We start from the raw sequence: 19,314 nt of genomic DNA on the forward strand, positions 1-19,314 counted from the left end.
GATGAAAGATCTCTCCTGACACATTTCACTGCTCTTGATGATAGGCAAACTGATTTTTATATATGTCTTCTGTCACAAGAATTCAAAGACAAGCAGAGGAATTGAAACTTGTTGTGAATCTCGAAGAGTTCATAAGCGCAAGATTCAAAAAATGGCCACTAGAGGGAGTAACCTGGCTAGTAACAAGAGCAAACACAGAATCATTATAAATAAAAAGATTTATTCTTCACAACAATGCTCTGTAATAACAAGATGTTCCACAAAGCACAAAAGAAATTTACCTGAAACAGCAAAAGCAAACAAAGTCCCGATTTGAAATCCAAGTAGTGGTCAAGAACAGAACAAAAAAGTAAAAAAAATCCAACAAATCACAAAAGCAAATCACACCGATAGAATCATAATAAACACTCAGCAACTCCCAAGTGCATCTGGATGAACCACAAGAAACTGTGGGTTGCCTCTGCCTTTATAGGACTGATGACAGTCCATAGCAGTGATAGGCAGGAGGCCCCACCCCTCACGGCACCACCCACAAGGCACATAACACAAGCTTAAACAAAACAAAAGACATCAAACAAGAATCTGAACTACAGCCAGGGGAGGAATCCAGTCTGAAATTAAGTGAAACTCATTCTGAAGCCTGACTCTGACATCATGTGACCGTCTTTCACACAAACACACACATGCACTAGTCCTCTGTTCATCACAACCCTTTTGTGTTATTCTTTCATCTCTGTAATGTACCAGCAATGTTTACTTCATTCTTACCAAATGAATGAACTGTAGATATCCTCAATGTAGAAAGACTCAGTAGTTATTATATAATTACATAATAACAATGATAGAAACTGTATTCACCATTTTAGTTGTTTATTTTTAACAGAAGTGCACAAGCTTTTTGAAAGGTATAATTGTTTATATCACAGCCCTCCTTACTTGCCCAATCCTTCATTAAAAGACACAGGCATCCACCCCAAAAAACAATCAAGATATTCAAACATTCCAGAAAATAAACTGCTCAAAAAATTAAAGGAACACTTTGAAAACACATCAGATCTCAATGGAAAAAAAATCCTGCTGGATATCTCTACTGATATGGACTGGGTAATGTGTTAGGAACGAAAGGAGGCCACATTGTTTGATGGAAATGATAATTATCAACGTACAGAGGGCTGAATTCAAAGACACCCCGAAAATGAAAGTGAAAAAAACAATGTGGCAGGCTAGTCCACTTTGCCAAAATTTCATTGCAGCAACTCCAAATCGTACTCTGTAGTTTGTATGGCCCCATGTGCTTTTATGAATGCCGGGCAACGTGCTCCTAATGAGACAATGGATGGTGTCCTGGAGGATCTCCTCCCAGATCTGGACCAGGGCATCACTGAGCTCCTGGACAGTCTGAGGTGCAACCTGGCAGCGTTGAATAGACCGAAACATAATGTCCCAGAGGTGTTCCATTGGATTTAGGTCAGGTGAGCGTGGGGGCTAGTCAATGGTATCAATTCCTTCATCCTCCAGGAACTGCCTGCATACTCTCACCACATGAAGCCGGGCATTGTCGTGTACCAGGAGGAACCCAGGACCCACTGCACCAGCATAGGGTCTGACAATGGGTCCAAGGATTTCATCCCGACACCTAATGGCAGTCAAGGTGCCATTGTCTAGCCTGTAGAGGTCTGTGTGTCCTTCCATGGATATGCCTCCCCAGACCATCACTGACCCACCACCAAACCGGTCATGCTGAACGATGTTACAGGCAGCATAACATTCTCCATGGCTTTTCCAGACCGTTTCACGTCTGTCACATGTGCTCAGGGTGAACCTGCTCTCATCTGTGAAAAGCACAGGGCGCAAGTGGTGGACGTGCCAATTCTGGTATTCTATGGCAAATGCCAATCGAGTTACATGGTGCTGGACAGTGAGCACAGAACCCACTAGAGGACGTTGGGCCCTCAGGCCACCCTCATGAAGTCTGTTTGTGATTGTTTGGTCAGAGACATTCACACCAGTGGCCTGCTGGAGGTCATTTTGTAGGGCTCTGGCAGTGTTCATCCTGTTCCTCCTTGCCCTTCCTGTTTTGGGGGTCATCTCATTGTTGCCCCTCTATTGCACCTGTTGTTAATTTCATTAACACCAAAGCAGCTGAAACTGATTAACAACCCCCTCTCCTACTTAACTGACCAGATCAATAACCCAGAAGTTTCATTGACTTGATGCTATACTCTGACTACAAAGTATTCCTTTCATTTTTTTTTAATCAGTATATAACACTTAGCTTGACTTTCAGTCTGGTTTAATGTCTGGAAGAGAATACAAGCTTTCAGGAGACACTGATTAAAACAAGAATCTCAGGTACAAGAGTGAAAACAGGATTATGACTGTTTCTTGACTGTTGCCAAGTTCTTAGTGCTTCAGTTAAGACTTGTTGACCTACCTAGGAGGAAAGATCTCAGGTTTGACAGTTTCCAACAGGATTGTATTTAAATGTTAAATAAAACAGAGAGATAGCAAGGCATGGTGGTCACTTCCCTTTATAGACACTTGGAGTAAGCTACCAAGTAGCGTGGTAGACAGTAAGACTTTAGGGATTTTCAAAACTCGACTTGATGTTCTTTTAGTAGAATTACGTAGATAGAACTAGCAAGTTTTGTTGTGCTGAATGGCCTGTTCTCGTGTAATATTGTTCTAATGTTATAACTATTCTAAAAATGTTGGGACAAATTAAGTCAGTTGATGCAGTCCTCCTAAAAGCTTTTTGACTCTCCTTCTATAGCCAGTTTGTGTTCATATAAAAGGTTGTATAATTATTTCTCTTGAGATTTTGATGTTTTGAGAGGGTATTAACTCCTTGAATGTTTTCACCTTTTATTTTTACGTAACATTAAGTCACAATGGGTTTAATTTGGCTTTTTTGACACTGATGACTCTTTAATGTCAAATTAAAAGTATGTCTGTACAAAGTAGTCTAATTAATTAAAGATATAAAACAAAATAATTGATCGTGTAAGTATTTATCCCCTTTATGTCAGAATTTAGTAGAAGTACCTTTGTCACCCATGACAGTCTGTAGGCACAGATCTCTGTCTATCAGCTTTGAACATCTGAACACTGCAGATTTTCCCATTCTTCTTCACAAAACTTCTTTTAGCTAAGCCAGGATGTATGGTGATCGTGAGTCTTAAGGTTGTTGTCTTGCTCGTAAGCAAATCTTCTCTTAAGGTTCTTAAAGACTACATCAGGTTTTCCTTCAGGATTTTGCTGCATTTCCCCTCTATCTTAACAAGTTTTCCATTACCCAATGCAGAGAAGCATTCTCACAACATGATGCTGCCACCAGCATGCTTCACGGAGAGATGGTATGTTTCTGATAATGGGCAGCGTTCAAACATCGCATTTAGTCTGATAGAAAAAAAGCCCAATTTTGGTCTCATCAGACTACAGAACTTTGTTCCTGGTAACTTCAGAGTCTCCCATGAGGTTTCTGACAAACTCCAGCTGAAATGTCATGTGCATTTGTTTTTTTTTTTTATTTTAACAGTGACTTTCTCTTTGCCACTCTCCCATTAAGCTGAAACTGGCTAAGCTCCTAGGCAACACAGTCTGTTCTAGGCAGATTTACAGCTGTGCCGTACTCTTTCCATTTCTTAATGACTGATTTAACTCGATTCCGTGGGATATTCAGTGACTTGGACATTTTCTTGTCTCCATCCCCTGATTTGTGCTTTTCAGTCACCTTTTCACTGAATTGCTTGGTGTGTTCTTTTTGCATTCGTTGTATAGGTTAGACCATCAAACTGACTCCCCACAAGTTGGCTCTTTCATATACAGGACCATTTAGACTACAATCAACTGAAACCCTAGACCAGGGGTCTCCTACCTTTTTCCCCCGAGAGCTACTTTTACAAAATGAAAATGGCAGAGAGCTACTCATGTTTTCTAATGTTTATTCTCATATCTTATTTCAACCCAAACAAACTGAATAAGCTTGTTTTGCCTGAACATTTACAAAATGTTGGTGTCCACAATTCACATTTTGCATTAAAACATCACAAAATACATTTAGTTCACCCGTAAGTGCATTTTGTATGTCTGTATGCATTTTGTAGTGTATCCCACACTATTGAATTAAAACATGAATGCTGTCAAAACAAAACAATGCAATTACAAATATACAGATATGACTTATTCATTTGTCATTTTGTTATATGTCACTGTTTCACTTCACAAGAGTATTCACATGTCTAGTTGTATGTGTGATGTGTTTTTTAGTTAGTGAGATGACTGGCACTGCATGGAGTCAACAACAGAGGCAGGTGTATGGTGGAGTGTAGCCAGTTAGGTTCACACTTAAGGAGTCATTTAAATGTTCATCTGTCAGTCTTGTTCTGAACTTTGATTTCATGACATTCATGTCAGAAAAGGCCGACTCACAGAGGTATGGAGACCCAAACAAAGCAGACATTTTCAGAGCTGCTTGGTGAAGATTCTTATAGTTATCTGGCTCTACTAAGCTCCAGAAATGCTGAGAATGCTGTTGAGACTTTAACGGCACATTATTTTGAAGGTTTGCGAATATATAATATATAAAATCCAAGGTCTGTCTGTCTGTATGTCTGCCCGCTTTTCATGAGAGAACTACTTAACGGATTTAGATCGGGTTTTTTCTATAACTTGCTTGAACATTCCAGCAGAATTTGCGACTTCTCTCATTTCGTTATGTATCATAGTTCACTTGCGGTACCGATTTATTTGAGCGAATCCGAGAGACGCAGCGGGCAGAGGGGAGCAGGGGCGTGTCCCTCCTCACTCACGCTACAGCCTTGGGGCGTGTTCCTTACCCCCGCTTAACTAGCAAACGAGAGAACAATTGAATTCAACTTTGTTTGATATTTAAAATAAGGTGTTACTTAGGTCTTGATGAGTTTGAGTCTGGATATTTTCTTAAGTGTATGCCACATTGAAAAGAGAGATTGCAATTCAGATTGTGGATCATGATATGATATTTTGGAAAGATCACCCACCCCTAATTTGACTAATCAAGTTTTCAGATTTATGTAGGATTCATTAACCCTTTGGTGAGCTACTTGGAAAGGGGTTGCGAGCTACCGGTAGCTCGTAAGCAACCTGTTGGAGACCCCTGCCCTAGACGGATGCTCTCCATTCAGCTAATTCTGTGTCCTCTGAAACCAATGAGCTTCACCAGTGATGATTTAGGAGTGTTTTATTACAGGGGAATAATATTTTTTGTGTTTTATATTTGTAATTAATTTAAATCACTTTGCAGAGATCTGTTTTCACTTTGACATTAAAGATTTCTTTTTCTGTTTATCAAGGCCAAATTAAAATTAAATGAAATTGATTATAATTAATTAAATTGATTCAATTTAATTAATTGTAATCAATTAATTAAATTGATTACAATTAATTAAATTGATTCAGTTTTGAATAACAATAAAATGTGAAAACTTTTTATAGGCACGGTATATCTCAAACTTTGTTAACTGCCAGTCCTTCATTAGAACACAGAGACACCAACCCCAAAAGACAGTCAAACATTACAGAAAAAAGAGAATTTAGCTTGACCACAACCTCAAGGCGGCAGTGGATAAAATAAGAATCTCTGGTGCAAAAGTGAAAACAGGATTAAGAGGAAGTTACTGAGTTCTTAGGTCTTCAGTTATGTCTGGTTGACTTACTTTGGAGAAAAACTCCAAGGACTTGGCTTGATGATTTCCAACCAGATAGTACTCAAATGTAAAATAAAACAGACAGATAGACAGGAGGGTGTCGTGGTCACTGTCCTTTATCATTCAAGGTGAAAATGTTGGCACAGATTAGTTTATTAAGTGATTCAGACATCCCAAAAAAGCTTCTTGGCCCTCTTTCTATGTTCAGTTTGTGGTCAAATAAAAGACTTTGTGTTCAACCTTCAGCTCCATGTTGTGTAGTCATTTCTTTTTGGATGCTGTTATTTTGAGAAGTGCAGGTTATACACTTTATAGATCATTTTTGATAGAGCATACATATTTGTAGTGCAAGCTAAAAGCTAAAATATTTTTATATGTTGGCATAGAGGTAATTCAGTGGATTAGTGGGTAATGCTGCCCCCTTATGGAGCCAATGTCCTGGGATAGAATCCTGCTCCCGATAATAGCATGTGTGAAGCTTTCACATTCTCCTTGTATCTGCAGAGGTTCTCTTCCCACAAAGACATGCAGGTTAGATTTTGTGATGATATCAGATGGGCCCTGTTTGCCCTGTGGGCAGTGCCTTAGACTGATGTCCTGTCCACTACATTTTCCTGCTTGTACCCAGTGTTGCTGGGATAGGCCTACACAGCCCTGAAATGGAGTAGCCATGTCTGAGAAAGTTATGTTATGCTATGCACGAGTATGTAAAAGTAATATATGCTTCGTAAAGCTATTTAAAGCATAAATAACAGTGCGCGTTTGATTATTAATAATATTTACTTATTTATTTTAGATTTATTTATTTAGTCAGAAACATGAACCTGAATCCTAATTTTGTCTATGATTAATCAATTGAAACTGTCAAAAAATATACTTATAGCTGTAGTTCAAATCCATATAACCAAACCTCCGGCTATGCCAATGGTCAGAAATAAATAACATGTATAATAAAGAAGCAAGTTGAGGACACGCAATTTTGAACATTTTTGAAAATTCATTATTTCATATTGAAAAAGGTGAGAAGTTTTGGAAAGCAAACGGATCTGTTTCAGACAATAACTCACTGAGCACCCGCAACAGTGAGTCGCTTCATGAATTTACAATCTGACAAATACAATCAGACACATTTCAGGACATGATGGCATTAAGTCAAAGCAAAAGACAGAAGAAGATTAATATCTGCCATCCATTTCAACAAATGCAAAGAGAACTGTGGCACCTTCAGATGATGTTGCCACTACTACAAGATTTTAAATAAAGCCAAAGTCCTTCTTTATGCAAGCAGGTTCTATAAATGGCTAATGTGTTAGGGGGAGATTGATTTTCAAGAATAGCATGTGTCTTGAATGGACTGTTTCACCTTCATAGCTTCAGTGAATGTTTTTCTATTTGAAATTGAAATATGGAATGGCTCAGCGGTTAGCACCACAGCCTCATAGTCTCAGAGACTTGGGTTCCATTGCTGATCCTTTGAATCAGGCTTCCTCCCACAGTCCAGAATCATGCTTTATAGATTATCTCTCCTGATGCAGATGTGTGGCCTGCAAATGTACCTTGTGATGGACCAGAGTCCAGTACTGGGTTAGCTTAGATATCATGCCTGATGCTGCCAGGACAGACTTCACTTACGTTGTACGTATTGATCATGAAAATATTTCTTTTTAGCATCTACTATAAAACAGTACACAGCATTGTTTTATTTTTAGGCACTTTGTGTTCAGCTTGAGCACACATAACGGCTTTAGCTGTAAGCCTCATTTTTCAACTTTCTTAGAAGTGTTTAAAAATGACACAAGAAAGCACATCAGGCACTGTAAAGGATGTTTCACAGGCTGAAGAACAAAGTTTCTGTGTAGCAAAGCCAAAAAAAACAACTTTTGTACTTAAAAACATCTGGCATTGGCCCAAAAATAACTTTAATTTTAAAGAGCCTTCCGACATATGTTTAATTCACTTGTTCTGTGAGATACATCCATGTGAAGGGAGTGCCAACCGTCGTTTATCTTTGCGTTTTTGTGTTTTACTTGAGGCTCAGGGTAACTCTTTCGTACTCTACTTGTAATAAATATTGCATTGAGTTCAGATTTCCTTTTTAAAAGTAATAAAAAAAATGACAGAGATGCCTCAAATCAAACATTCCATATTTTCCACAGCACCTTTCTATAGTGAATGTCTTCCAACAGAATTTTGAAAGTAAAAGATCATAGTGCACCCTGCATGTTAACTTCTGTGGAAGTTCAAGCAGGGGAAGTGATTTGTTCAAGTTCTAACATAACATTAAGCCACAATACTTGGAAAAATGTTTTTTTTTAATTTAAATGGAAGAAAATTGACATTATTTATGTACCATGACCAGTGTGGGGAACTCAGCAATCCATGAAAGGAAGTCACACTTTAGCCATTCCGTAATCAGAAAAGGATTTTTTTTCCTTTCAGAACAAGTCAGATGAAGCGCCATAAGGAAAATAATTGTTCTCTTTTGTTCCGACAACAGTTGCCATTTTTAAAGATTTAAGTTCTTACTTGGTCCTTTAGGGTTTCCTTTTAAATCCTCCTCAATGAATTTAGACAGTCATTGTTTCCACCTTGGCACAGTGGACATCTGTTTGTTGTACAGTGCAGACATGAACTGAATAAATCACTTTTGGTTCTTCCTTTTATCAGATGTCTTTAGGTCATGTGATCAGAATAGATGTATACTCTGGTATTCTAATTGCTGTCATTTGGCAGTCATTCTACCTCATGCATCTGGTGACCTTATTGGGTTATGTTCTTCTTCTCCTGAGAGAACATACTTTTCAGCATCACAAGCCCTCATTCCTTATTCTGGGTTTCTCTTGTGCTACCAGCCCTTGCATTAAAAGGAGGAAGAGGAGGAAATAATGACAATATATACAGGTACAATACATTCTCAAACCCTCTTAATTCAGTCTAGGGTCAGAGAGGGGACAGGACCTCAACGATATCATATCTATAAGAAGTAGCTTATGTGTGATAAGACAGAATGTAGGATTCCATTTCTATTTTATTTATTTTTTATTTTCCAGAATTCATCTGTTCTAGTAAAGGTTTTCTGGAAAGCTAGTTTTAGGAACCAATCTTGGACATGACGCCACTCCACGTCAGATCAGACCCTCACACACTGCTACTAGAAAATTTAAGCTGTCCACACAACTATGTTTTCATTTTAAACATACAGACATTTCAGATTCAGAACAGTGCCAGACAGGGCTCTCCATTTTTTCTGTTACTTTTTAATATTTAATTTGAGCCCCTTGCTATTGCTGTTTGCAGTCTAGAAACGATCACCTCCATTGCAGTGCATGGCTCTCTCCATAAAATCTCTTTATATGGCAGCAATATTTGGCTCTTTCATGGTAATGCTCCTGCTGATCTCCCTCACATCCTTGGTTTATTTGGTTCATATTAAAACGCTGTCTGAGTATAAAATTAACTGGACAAAGTCTGTGCTCCTTCAGATTATGTAATAAATCGTTTTTTTAGATTGTATGTCTCTTTGGCTAACTCATTGAAATATTTGGTCATCAAAATTTCTTCTTTTCTTCAGGACATTATAGCATCTAATTACCATCATATTTTCAAAAGTGCTAAGGGATCCATTTCCTCGTTGTCCTTTCTTCCACTGTCTTTTCATTACAGATTGGCAATTATCAAAATGAACAAAGTTTGTCACAAGAATTGACAGAAGATATCAAAAAGGTTTGGGGCAGCCACCTGTATATTGTGCCCTGGCTGCAAAATGGGTTTGGTTTAAGAGTTGTGTTCAGGTTTAAGTCTTAAACAGAACTGATTTAAGGCTATAAAAATGGAGGCTTTAAAGCCCAAGGCAGGAAGTGACATCATCGGGACTGGAACTGGAAGTGGTTTCATTAGGACTTGAAGTGATGTCATGCTATGCACCATAAAAACAGAAGTGATGTCGTTGGGATCGGTAGTGACATCATCATGTGCGCCAGAATTGTGCGGAATTTCCCGTGGATGGTCTGCAGAATATTGAGAGAGAAAGAGAAGTCAGTGCACCTTGCTGCCCCCTGGTCTGGCGTGGAGCTATTATTATTCAGGCCCTTTAGCTGCCTCCTAATCACACGTGTGTGACAAGCTCCTGTCTTTAATTTTGTAAGTGCCATGCTCTTTCCATCCCCATTCCCTCCCATAGTAATATTGATCAGAAGTTAGATCTCTTTTGTCTGCCTTTCATTGGAATGGAAAGAGATCCTGCATTAAGCACTCCACTTTGATTTGTGATATATCTGAGGGTGGGGTGTCTGTGCCAGACCTAGAGTTACATCATTAGCCGTATAAAATTCAACCAGTTTGGAGCTGGTTAAATACTTCCATAAATCTACCATCATGATACCCTATTGTCTCCTAAATCCCCATTTGCTCTACCCTTTACTGCCCTAAAGCTAAAGTCACACCTCCCTATTTTAACTTATATGCTCTTCAGATTTGGCAAAAGTTGAAGAAACATCTTGGCATAACTCCATTGTGACATAACCATACCCCTATCTTCCAGAATCCATCCCAGCCCCTAAATATTTACTCCTCCTTGTGTATCTCACACTTGCATTTCCTTTCTCGATTACATCATCAAAGCCAAATTGACCAATCACACCAAAGCCAAACTGACCAATCCGGTTACTCAAAAGTATGCAGTGATACCACCAGGCAGGCATCAACCCAATTTATGCACAAACCCACACTACTACCCAACTAACTTAAAACACACATCTTTGAGGATTTGGGAGGAAAAACTAGAATACTCAGAGGAAAGCTCACATGCATATGCGAAGAATGTGTAAAACACTACACAGACATCAGCCCAATATTAGATTCAAATCCAGGACTCAGGAGAATTGAGGTGGCAACACTAATAACTACACCACTGTGCTGCCCTAAAACAAACTATTCAGCAGTTAATACAAAAGATGTTATGAGCAAACTTAATTAATTAAATGAAACAGACTGAGTCCTGTGCGATGCTACTTTTGATCACACAGTGTTAAATTAGTCCTCAATCAATTGTTTTAGTTTGCGCTGAAAAAATTAAAACTTAAAGTTGACTCTCACAGAATCACTGCAGAAGGAGGGCTAGTTTGGCTCCATGGCGTCTTGCACCCATACCAGATCATCAGCAGATTGTGTGAACAATGATAATAAAATGGCTGCAGGCATGTATGGCTATTTACTCTAGCAATTACATAACATTCAAAAAATCATACAGCATGTATACGAATACTTAATTATGCTAATTGAGGTCAAGTTTATAATAAGGTTTATTCACTATAGAAATAAAATACATGCTTCTGCAGTTAGCAATGCTTCCTCATGAATGAAGCACCATATTTATAAATCACATGCATTGTCATTTTCCATGTGCAATTTGTGCTTCCTCGCAGTGTTTGTCTGGGGTTTTCTCCAGTTAGGGTAACTGATGACTGTGAATTGGCTGTGCATGTTTGGATGTGTGTGTGTGTGTGTGTGTGTTGCAGCACCTATACAGCTGAAGTCTTGCTAACCGTCTTCTTAAATGACGGACACTAATGTTATTATTTTCTAAGCTAAGGCATAGATATTTCAGCCTGCATCAACCCTTGATTGAACAAAAATGTGAGGCACTGATCAATACAGTTCTGCTCTTCTGCCATTTCAAACAGGATGTGGCTTCAATAAGCTAACCATTACATGTTAGATACAATTATTTCATAATTTCGAGAAAACAAGATCTTTTGTTTTATCGAGATCTTGATAAAATTAGTCCGTTACCTCGAGGAAACAATTTTAAAAAATAACGTCCTCTCTCAGCTTCTGTAGTTTCAACTATTAATGTCATCCAAAAATAATTTACCCACACCCATACGGGAATTAATTTATTTCCTAAGAATTTTTGTGTTTTTGGTAAAAAAGATGACTTTGTACTAAAAGTGCTCCAGGTTATAAGAAAGGTTACCTCAGCTTTTCAAGAAACTGCTTTTATAAATTTTGTTTCAATCCATTAGTTGCGTTAAACGATTTGTACAATGTAAAAATCAAACGCACTTTTAATCATAACATGATTACATCTTAATTAATATCTATAACAGCCACGTGAATTTCAATTGGTTATTATGCTCAGATAAGGCTTAATTCATGTTCCTCTAAACCAAATACTTCTGTGTTATTTTCTTTTCTTTAGGTCTGCAGAAGGGTTAGATAAGGAGCCAGATCTAATTCATCTGGAGACAAGCACAGCAGAGGGGCGTAAGTACATATATGCATATACATTTATATTGAAATTCCAACCAGTCGCAGCTTTACAAGAATGAGTCAAAGAATCATCAATATATTTTTTGTGAACCTGGAGTCTCTTAATGAAAAAATCATATGAGTCTGCAAATAATGTGGAAAAATACTAATGGTTCAATTCGGTTTATTTTTGTAGAGCGTACTACACTGATTGAAGGCTCTGAGTGCTGTGACAAGTACACTGATCAATGTAATTACAAACGTTACAAATTACTAATTAAATAATACATAAAAAAACAGATTTGCTTAAACACAGGAACTCAGAGCAGTTTCAGGGGGAATAACAAACATGGAGCTCAGCACTATCTGTCAATTAATTAATTGATATACTATGGCCAGTTGCAAATGGAGAAGAGGAAAACAAAAAATTTAGTCAGCAGCATCCCAGGTGAAAATAAACCTCTGGGGGTCCACAGTCAGTTATAATAGAAGTGTCCTTTTATCTAAAAGAAAGGTATAGCAGGTCAAAAGATGTTTTCCCATTACATTGTCATTGGTGTAAGTAATCATGCTGTTTTTGATTATGATTTTCTTATTAATTCCACTGTCTATAATTAGTTTTTTATTTTTTATAATGTGGATACTGTGAATGCTCAAGTAGATTTTTGGATAGCTATGAATATGTTTAGGAATGGTTTATCAATGACTATGTACTGTATTTAAAATCATCAATGAACAGCTTGTCTGTTGTGTAGCCGTTCCATTCTGTTTTAATAAAATATACATAAACATTATAGTGGAACATTTATTCATTCCTGTTATGATTTTTATTTTCAAAACAGATTTTTATTTGTACTCGGATTGATCTAACATAAAAAATGGGATACAACAAACATTCAGTAAGGTACCGATTGAGTACTAAAATAGAAAATATAAAAATACTAACAACCCACACTAGGCCCTTTCTTCTATCAAAATAATTTCTACTAGTACCTTTGTTTAAAATTTATATTATGTCATAGTCATATATTTGATAATATATGTATATCCTTCAGTCTATCAAGGAAAAACCACATGGACAATGGAAAAACATGAAAACTAGACATGAACAAAAGGTGGGCATGGAATTCTAACATATAATGTTTGTTATTTAGCAGCACTAACCACTATGCCATCCTATCTATCTATCTATCTATCTATCTATCTATCTATCTATCTATCTATCTATCTATCTATCTATCTATCTATCTATCTATCTATCTATCTATCTATCTATCTATCTATCTATCTATCTATCTATCTATCTATCTGTCCAGCAGAGATGTCCACATTTATTTTTGGACCAGGTCCTGCTTCCCTCCTGTTACATGTGTTACAAGTTTCTGGTCCATTCTCCATGAATTGCATTGGTGGTGATTTAAAACGTTTCACCTACAGTACCTGATAAATCAACATGCAGTTTTATCAAATGACTTGGACAGTGAAACGTCTGTTTGGCTTGCCATGGTGTAAATCAATAAATTAAATGTGGAGTCATAGAAGCATTGAGCTTTAATGACATCTGATTAGAAAGAAGTGAAAGCAGCAGTCCCTTTCGCCAATTCATAAAGTCTCCTACAGAAAGGTTCTTTAGAGCACAACACAACATAACTTTCTTTCTGTTGGTCCTTTTCTTATTGGATTTCTCTCTGATTTCTTCACAAGCAGAAGAAATTGAGTGTTTTTGATTGGTGTACATTTCTTTAAGCACCTAAGTTCTGAATTATAATACAATTTTGTGTACCTTCATTTAATATTTTGCCATTTTGTTCTCTATTCATCTTCACAGAGATAAGCCATGTGTAATTTTCAAAGTCATGTCATTTGCTGAGTGTGTGTGTAGAGAGAGACAAAGAGAAGACCAATGTTAATCTACATCAGCAAACAGAAAAATTGAAAGTTAACTCTAGGCTGAAAAATCAAAAAACAGCTCTAAGTAACATTTTGGCTTTTGTGCCTTCAGTATGTATGATTTCTCTTGATTAATTCATTTTGATTTAACCTTAATTTCCTTAGAAGGGCTTTTTTTTTACCAAACAACCACAACATTCCATTTCCTTGCCACTAGGTAGCAGTCACGTCACACTGCTTAACCTTGCTGACTTTAGAAGGTGACCGTTATTGGATCAATTATTAGAAGTTACATTTATTTGTTTGTTAAACAGACAACTAAAACTAGCTTCTGTGGACAGAACCCCTAAGGTTGTGATTTATACCTCAGGGATTCTAAGGAGCCCTGTGGCAGTTTTTAATTAGAATTCTAAACCGTCGTGCTGACACAGAGCGATCAATACACCATACAGCAGATAATCTAGAATTGATAGAGAGGGGCACACAAGTGGTGCATTCCCAGAAATATAAAGCATTTCAGGGGATATTGATAGCATAATAAAAATGTTCCATACAGCTTCTCTTACAGTACACAAATAAAACTGGAAAGGAATGCTACTTGCACTTTTTATTTGAAGTTCTGCTCATTTTAAAATGTTTGTCTTGCAAAAAAATTAAATTATATTAGAATGGAAATATAAATTATCAAAAATTGACCGGATGGTACATTTAAAGTAATTAAGAACTATGGCAATGAAAAAAATGTGTATGGAAAATTGGACTGAGTAAGGCAGGGTTTATACTTCACGCGACGCGACACATGCTGCAGTGAACGCTCCTGCTATGCAAGCGTTTTACAGTTTATACTTTATGTAAATCTGGAAGAATCCACCAGGTGGCAGTGCGAGATATTATCACAGTGAGAACAGGTTTGGCTTCATTGTGTTATGAATTGCCTGGAACACCCATTAAATTCCGATGACACCTTACCGCAATATCTCTAAAAAGGTTGTTTAATGATAAAATCCATCAATCCAGGGATGTGTCCATTCCAGCTAGCATTGAGCACGAGGCTGAAACAATCCCATCACAAGGTGAATACCAGCACACACACACACACACACACACACACACTAGTGTCATTTTAGCGTCACTAAATCTGCATATCTTTGGAAGGAAACCGGAGAACTCTATGGAAACCCAGCAGGAAAACATGTAAACTCCAGGCAGGGAATACCAGCGACATGACTCCCTGCGAGACAGCAGCGCTACCACTCCGCCACCGTGTCACCCCCATGTATGTAATTATTAACAGTATTCATTATTTAAACTAAATTAACGATTTATCTGTAAAATGTAACATACATACTTTAATGTATTTCATCATGAAAGTGATATCAAGTATAAAATCTAAGAATTCTAAATGTGCAGAGAGTTGGAATATCATACATGTAATGTGTTCTGTGTGATGATCTATTGCTGTTTGGCGCTGCTGTCAGGTCAGGAGGAAGCTCCAGAAAAAAAAGACGGCATAAAAGATGGTATGTGAGACTTTTAAAATGTGTTGTGTTATTACGATCTGGAATATGCCATGCTTGAATATAAAAGCACCACGGATGCATCTGTATGCCAGCATTTTGTTTCACCACATCAAACCATTCATCAAACATCAAAGCGCGCACACTGATCCCGTAGGATCTGCATAGCAGCTTTCTGTCACATGTAGATAGTAAATGGAGACTCTGACGTCACATTCCAACTTTTATCACACTGCACCCCCTGACTTGCTGGTACTGCAACTCACGCTCGTGTCACGTTAATTTCTGAGAACCTACTCAAAGGACACGTCAAATGAACCCTGGGAACGTGTGGCAGCCATGATGCATGCGCGTACACATTCTGAGCATGAAGTATAAACGAGCCCTAAGGGATTTCCATGAGTTACCAGGGCATCCCAGAGTTAATGGTATAAACCGATCACCTTACAACATTAAAACCACATCTGGTGAAGCGAATAACATTGATTACCTCATTCCAATGGCACCTGACAAGGGGTGGGATACATTAGGCAATAAGTGAACAGTCAGTTCTTGAAGGTGGTGACTTTTGACAAGGGCCAGATTGTGATGGGATAGACGACTGGGTCAGAGCATCTCCAAAACGAAAGGTCTTGTGGGGGTGTTCCCAATACGCAGGGGTTAGCACCTACCAAAAGTGGTCCAAGGAAGGAAAACCTGGGAACTGGTGACATTGCTCATTGGGTCATTGATGTGCATGAGCAGTGAATGCTAGTCCGTTTGGTTCAATCCCACAAGAAGTGCTACTGTAACAAAAATGGCTGAAAAAAATTGTGGCCATGTGGGAAAGGTGTCCAAACACAGAGTGCATTGCAGCTTGCTGCTCATGGGGCAGCATAGCCATAGACCAGCCAGAGTGTCCATGCTGACCCCTGTCCACTGCCAATAGCACCTACAATTGGTATGTGATCACCAGAAATGGAGCAATGGAAGAAGGCAGCCTGGTCTGATAAATCATGTTTTCTTTTAGATTACGTGGCTGGCTAGGTGCGTTGTTTACCTGTGAAAAAAATAACAACAGGATGCAACATGGGAAGAAGGCAAGCTGGCAGAGGCAGTATGATGCTTTGGCCAATGTTCTACTGGGAAACCCTGGGTCCTGGCATTCATTTGGATGTTACTTTGACATGTACCACCTACCTAAAGTAATTTGTACCAGTTACTGGCATGGGCCATTATAACAGAACCAACATTACAGAGGACCTCTGGTAATAATTACTTTTTCCTGCCTCCTGGTGTAAAATGAATCTTGTTCGAATTGGGGTTACAATGTATTGTTTTACCCATCCTCATGCCTTTGATTGAATACTTGCACATTGTTTTCCTGGAAGAATCTACTGCCATTTGGATAAATATGTTTCATCTTGGGGTAAACATGATCATTCAGAATTACTTTATATTTAATTAAAAATTGGTTGTGCCCTCTATGAGAATCATTGGAAGTTAAACATGTCAATTAAATGGACCACACTCCATAAGTAATAATAATAATATTAATAATAATAATAATAATAATACATTTTATTTGTTTAGCGCCTTCACAAAAACATTATATGAATTTGTGTTTTTTTTTGGTTTACCCATTTGTTTGCTGAGAACAAGTGAAGAACGCTCTTCTATTCAGATTTTATGTGTTATAAGGGGTATAGGCACACAACCTTTTACTTTAGATTGATTTTCGCAATCAAAAGATTCAGACTTGTTTTTTCTGTTTTGACTTGGCAATTCCATACAATGTACTGCTGTCTTTTTCAGCCATTTTACAGATTTTCAGATTTGCTTGTGTGTGTTCGGTGTCATTCATTGTCCTTTTACATGACTCAGTTTGGGCCAAGCTACAGCTGTTGGGTATTTTACCAGCCTCAGTCCTAGGGGAACATGGGCCAGGTATATCTGTATGCCACTGTTGTTACAGGGCAGTAAGGTGCTAAAAGCATAAAAGAAGCAAGCAGCAGTTAGGAATCTCTGACTATACTTCTTTTTATTCTAATTTGCCCAGAGTTGTGTAATTTCTTCAATCTCTGCTGCCAAGATCAAAATGTCGATTGGTTAAACAATGGTACATATCACTTTCCTTTGCACAACAATAGTGTATACACAGTTTCATTGGCTAAACAATAGCTGATGCTAACTATCACTGTATGCTGATTAGAGACCCATGTCCCCAGAATAGATTAATTTTCAAACCAAACAAATACAAACATTTTCTAAGAAAGAAGGCAGTTGCGTTATTACAGTGTTGTATGGTGATGAGATACCAATCAAAACAGTTTGATCTTCAAATCAGGTGACTGTTTTGCAAGACAGGAAAATATCTACAGTATGTCCTGTAGACAGCTATCAGCAATAACCTGTTTGACCCGTAGGGGGCATTGCAGCATACGCAACCACTACGACACAAATCCTGGGTTCAAACACAAGTTTTATTACAATATAATAAAATACAAAAGGCTATGAAAGTAACAGAACACTTGTGTTCTTCTCCTGCTCTTTTCTCTCTTTATCCTTCCACTCCTCCAGACAAGCTTTGTGTTTCTTCCACCCAACTCCAGCTTGCCTGGATGACATTGAGTAGCTTCTTTATTTTGGAACCAGGAGTACTTACGATGCTAGGGCATAGCCCGATGTAAGTACTTCCACAAAATAGTTCTCAGCAGGCCTTGTGGGTGTCCACACAGGTAGCATCACCCAAGGAGGCTGACACCTTTTATTTAAATAGCACATTTTCATACAAGCAATGTAGTTCAAAGTGTTTTACAAGATGAAATAAAACAAACAAGATTAGGTAATAATATTATTCAGTATGTTACAATAAAGAAAAAGGTAATGTCAGAGGAGGACAGAACAAACAAGAGAGCATGTAGTCCTGCAAAATTGTCACCCCCTATCCTTCCACCACACTGTCCTCCTGGCCAGGTATTGTTCCTCAGGCCAACCCTTCAGGGATGCCAGTGTACCCGACTGCTGCTCTTGCCACCTTCTGCCTGCGTCCTAGTTGAGGCAGGATGATCTTCGCCCTCCTTCTCGTACCTTTGAAGGGCTGGCCTCCCGTCCAAGTGTGACGATGCGGGTTCTGTTCCATGCTCCCATCTGCTGTTCGGGAGCCCCTGAACCCTACACCGTCTGTAATGTTACTGATGAGCTAGACAGTGAGGCAACAACATAGCAAGGGGATGGTACAAAAGTGCAAAAGTGCTTTTGTTTAAAATCCCACAAAACAAAAACAAAGTGTCCACAAATAAATAAGTGCAGTGCTTCCCAAAAAGAGTCATTAAATAAATAATCCATAAAACGAAAGTGTCACATGGAGGTTAAAATAGAAAAACACAATCCTTTAAAAGCCGAGGTTAAAACACTGCTGGAAGCAATCTCTTTAAATTACAGGCCCGGTGCTTCTTTTACACTAGTGTCTCACCTGCTTCTCCCGTTTGGGCCCTGCAGCAGGCAAGACGCTCTCTCTGCAGCTGACTTTCTTTCTCTCAGTCACACAGGTCTGGAGGCCTCCCGATCCTAGCTTCTGTCACGCTCTCATCCCAGACCGGGACTTAGCGTCTCTCCAACGGCCAGGACTCCCACGCTGGAGATTATATGCCTAAGTCTCCCAACTCCCGCTGTCTTCCACGGCGAGTCACCTCCCTCGCTAGTCACTCCCGCTCTTCTCAAAATGCTCAGCGGGAGCGACTACAATCAACTGCCCTAGGTGTTAGCTAAACACCTCACTAGGGCCCACAGTCCAGCTGCACTCAAGCCTGCTCTCACTCGTTCACCTTCGCGCTCTCTCTCTCTCATACCGGCTTTCTCCTCACTTCCTTCCAGCAACCTCCGTCTCTTTCTCTTTCCGATCATCTCCCTTTTCCGTTCATTTCCTTCTAGCCGGCTCGCGCTTCTATATATGTTGAGAGGGCACAGCAGCTGCGGCAAATTAGCAGCCC

At 38.6% G+C, this 19,314-nt stretch overlaps 1 protein-coding gene across 1 annotated transcript in view; it reads left to right on the forward strand.

Annotated features, from left to right (window-relative positions):
- LOC114645620 (VPS10 domain-containing receptor SorCS1) overlaps positions 1 to 19,314 on the forward strand; it is a 1,182,623-nt gene that overhangs the window by 929,122 nt on the left and 234,187 nt on the right. Inside the window, 1 exon segment of the mRNA XM_051922161.1 lies at positions 11,887 to 11,951. Coding sequence (XP_051778121.1) covers positions 11,887 to 11,951 — 65 coding nt within the window.

The sequence above is a fragment of the Erpetoichthys calabaricus genome, chromosome 2 (genome assembly GCF_900747795.2).
Source record: "Erpetoichthys calabaricus chromosome 2, fErpCal1.3, whole genome shotgun sequence".
Taxonomy (NCBI): Eukaryota; Metazoa; Chordata; class Cladistia; order Polypteriformes; family Polypteridae; genus Erpetoichthys; species Erpetoichthys calabaricus.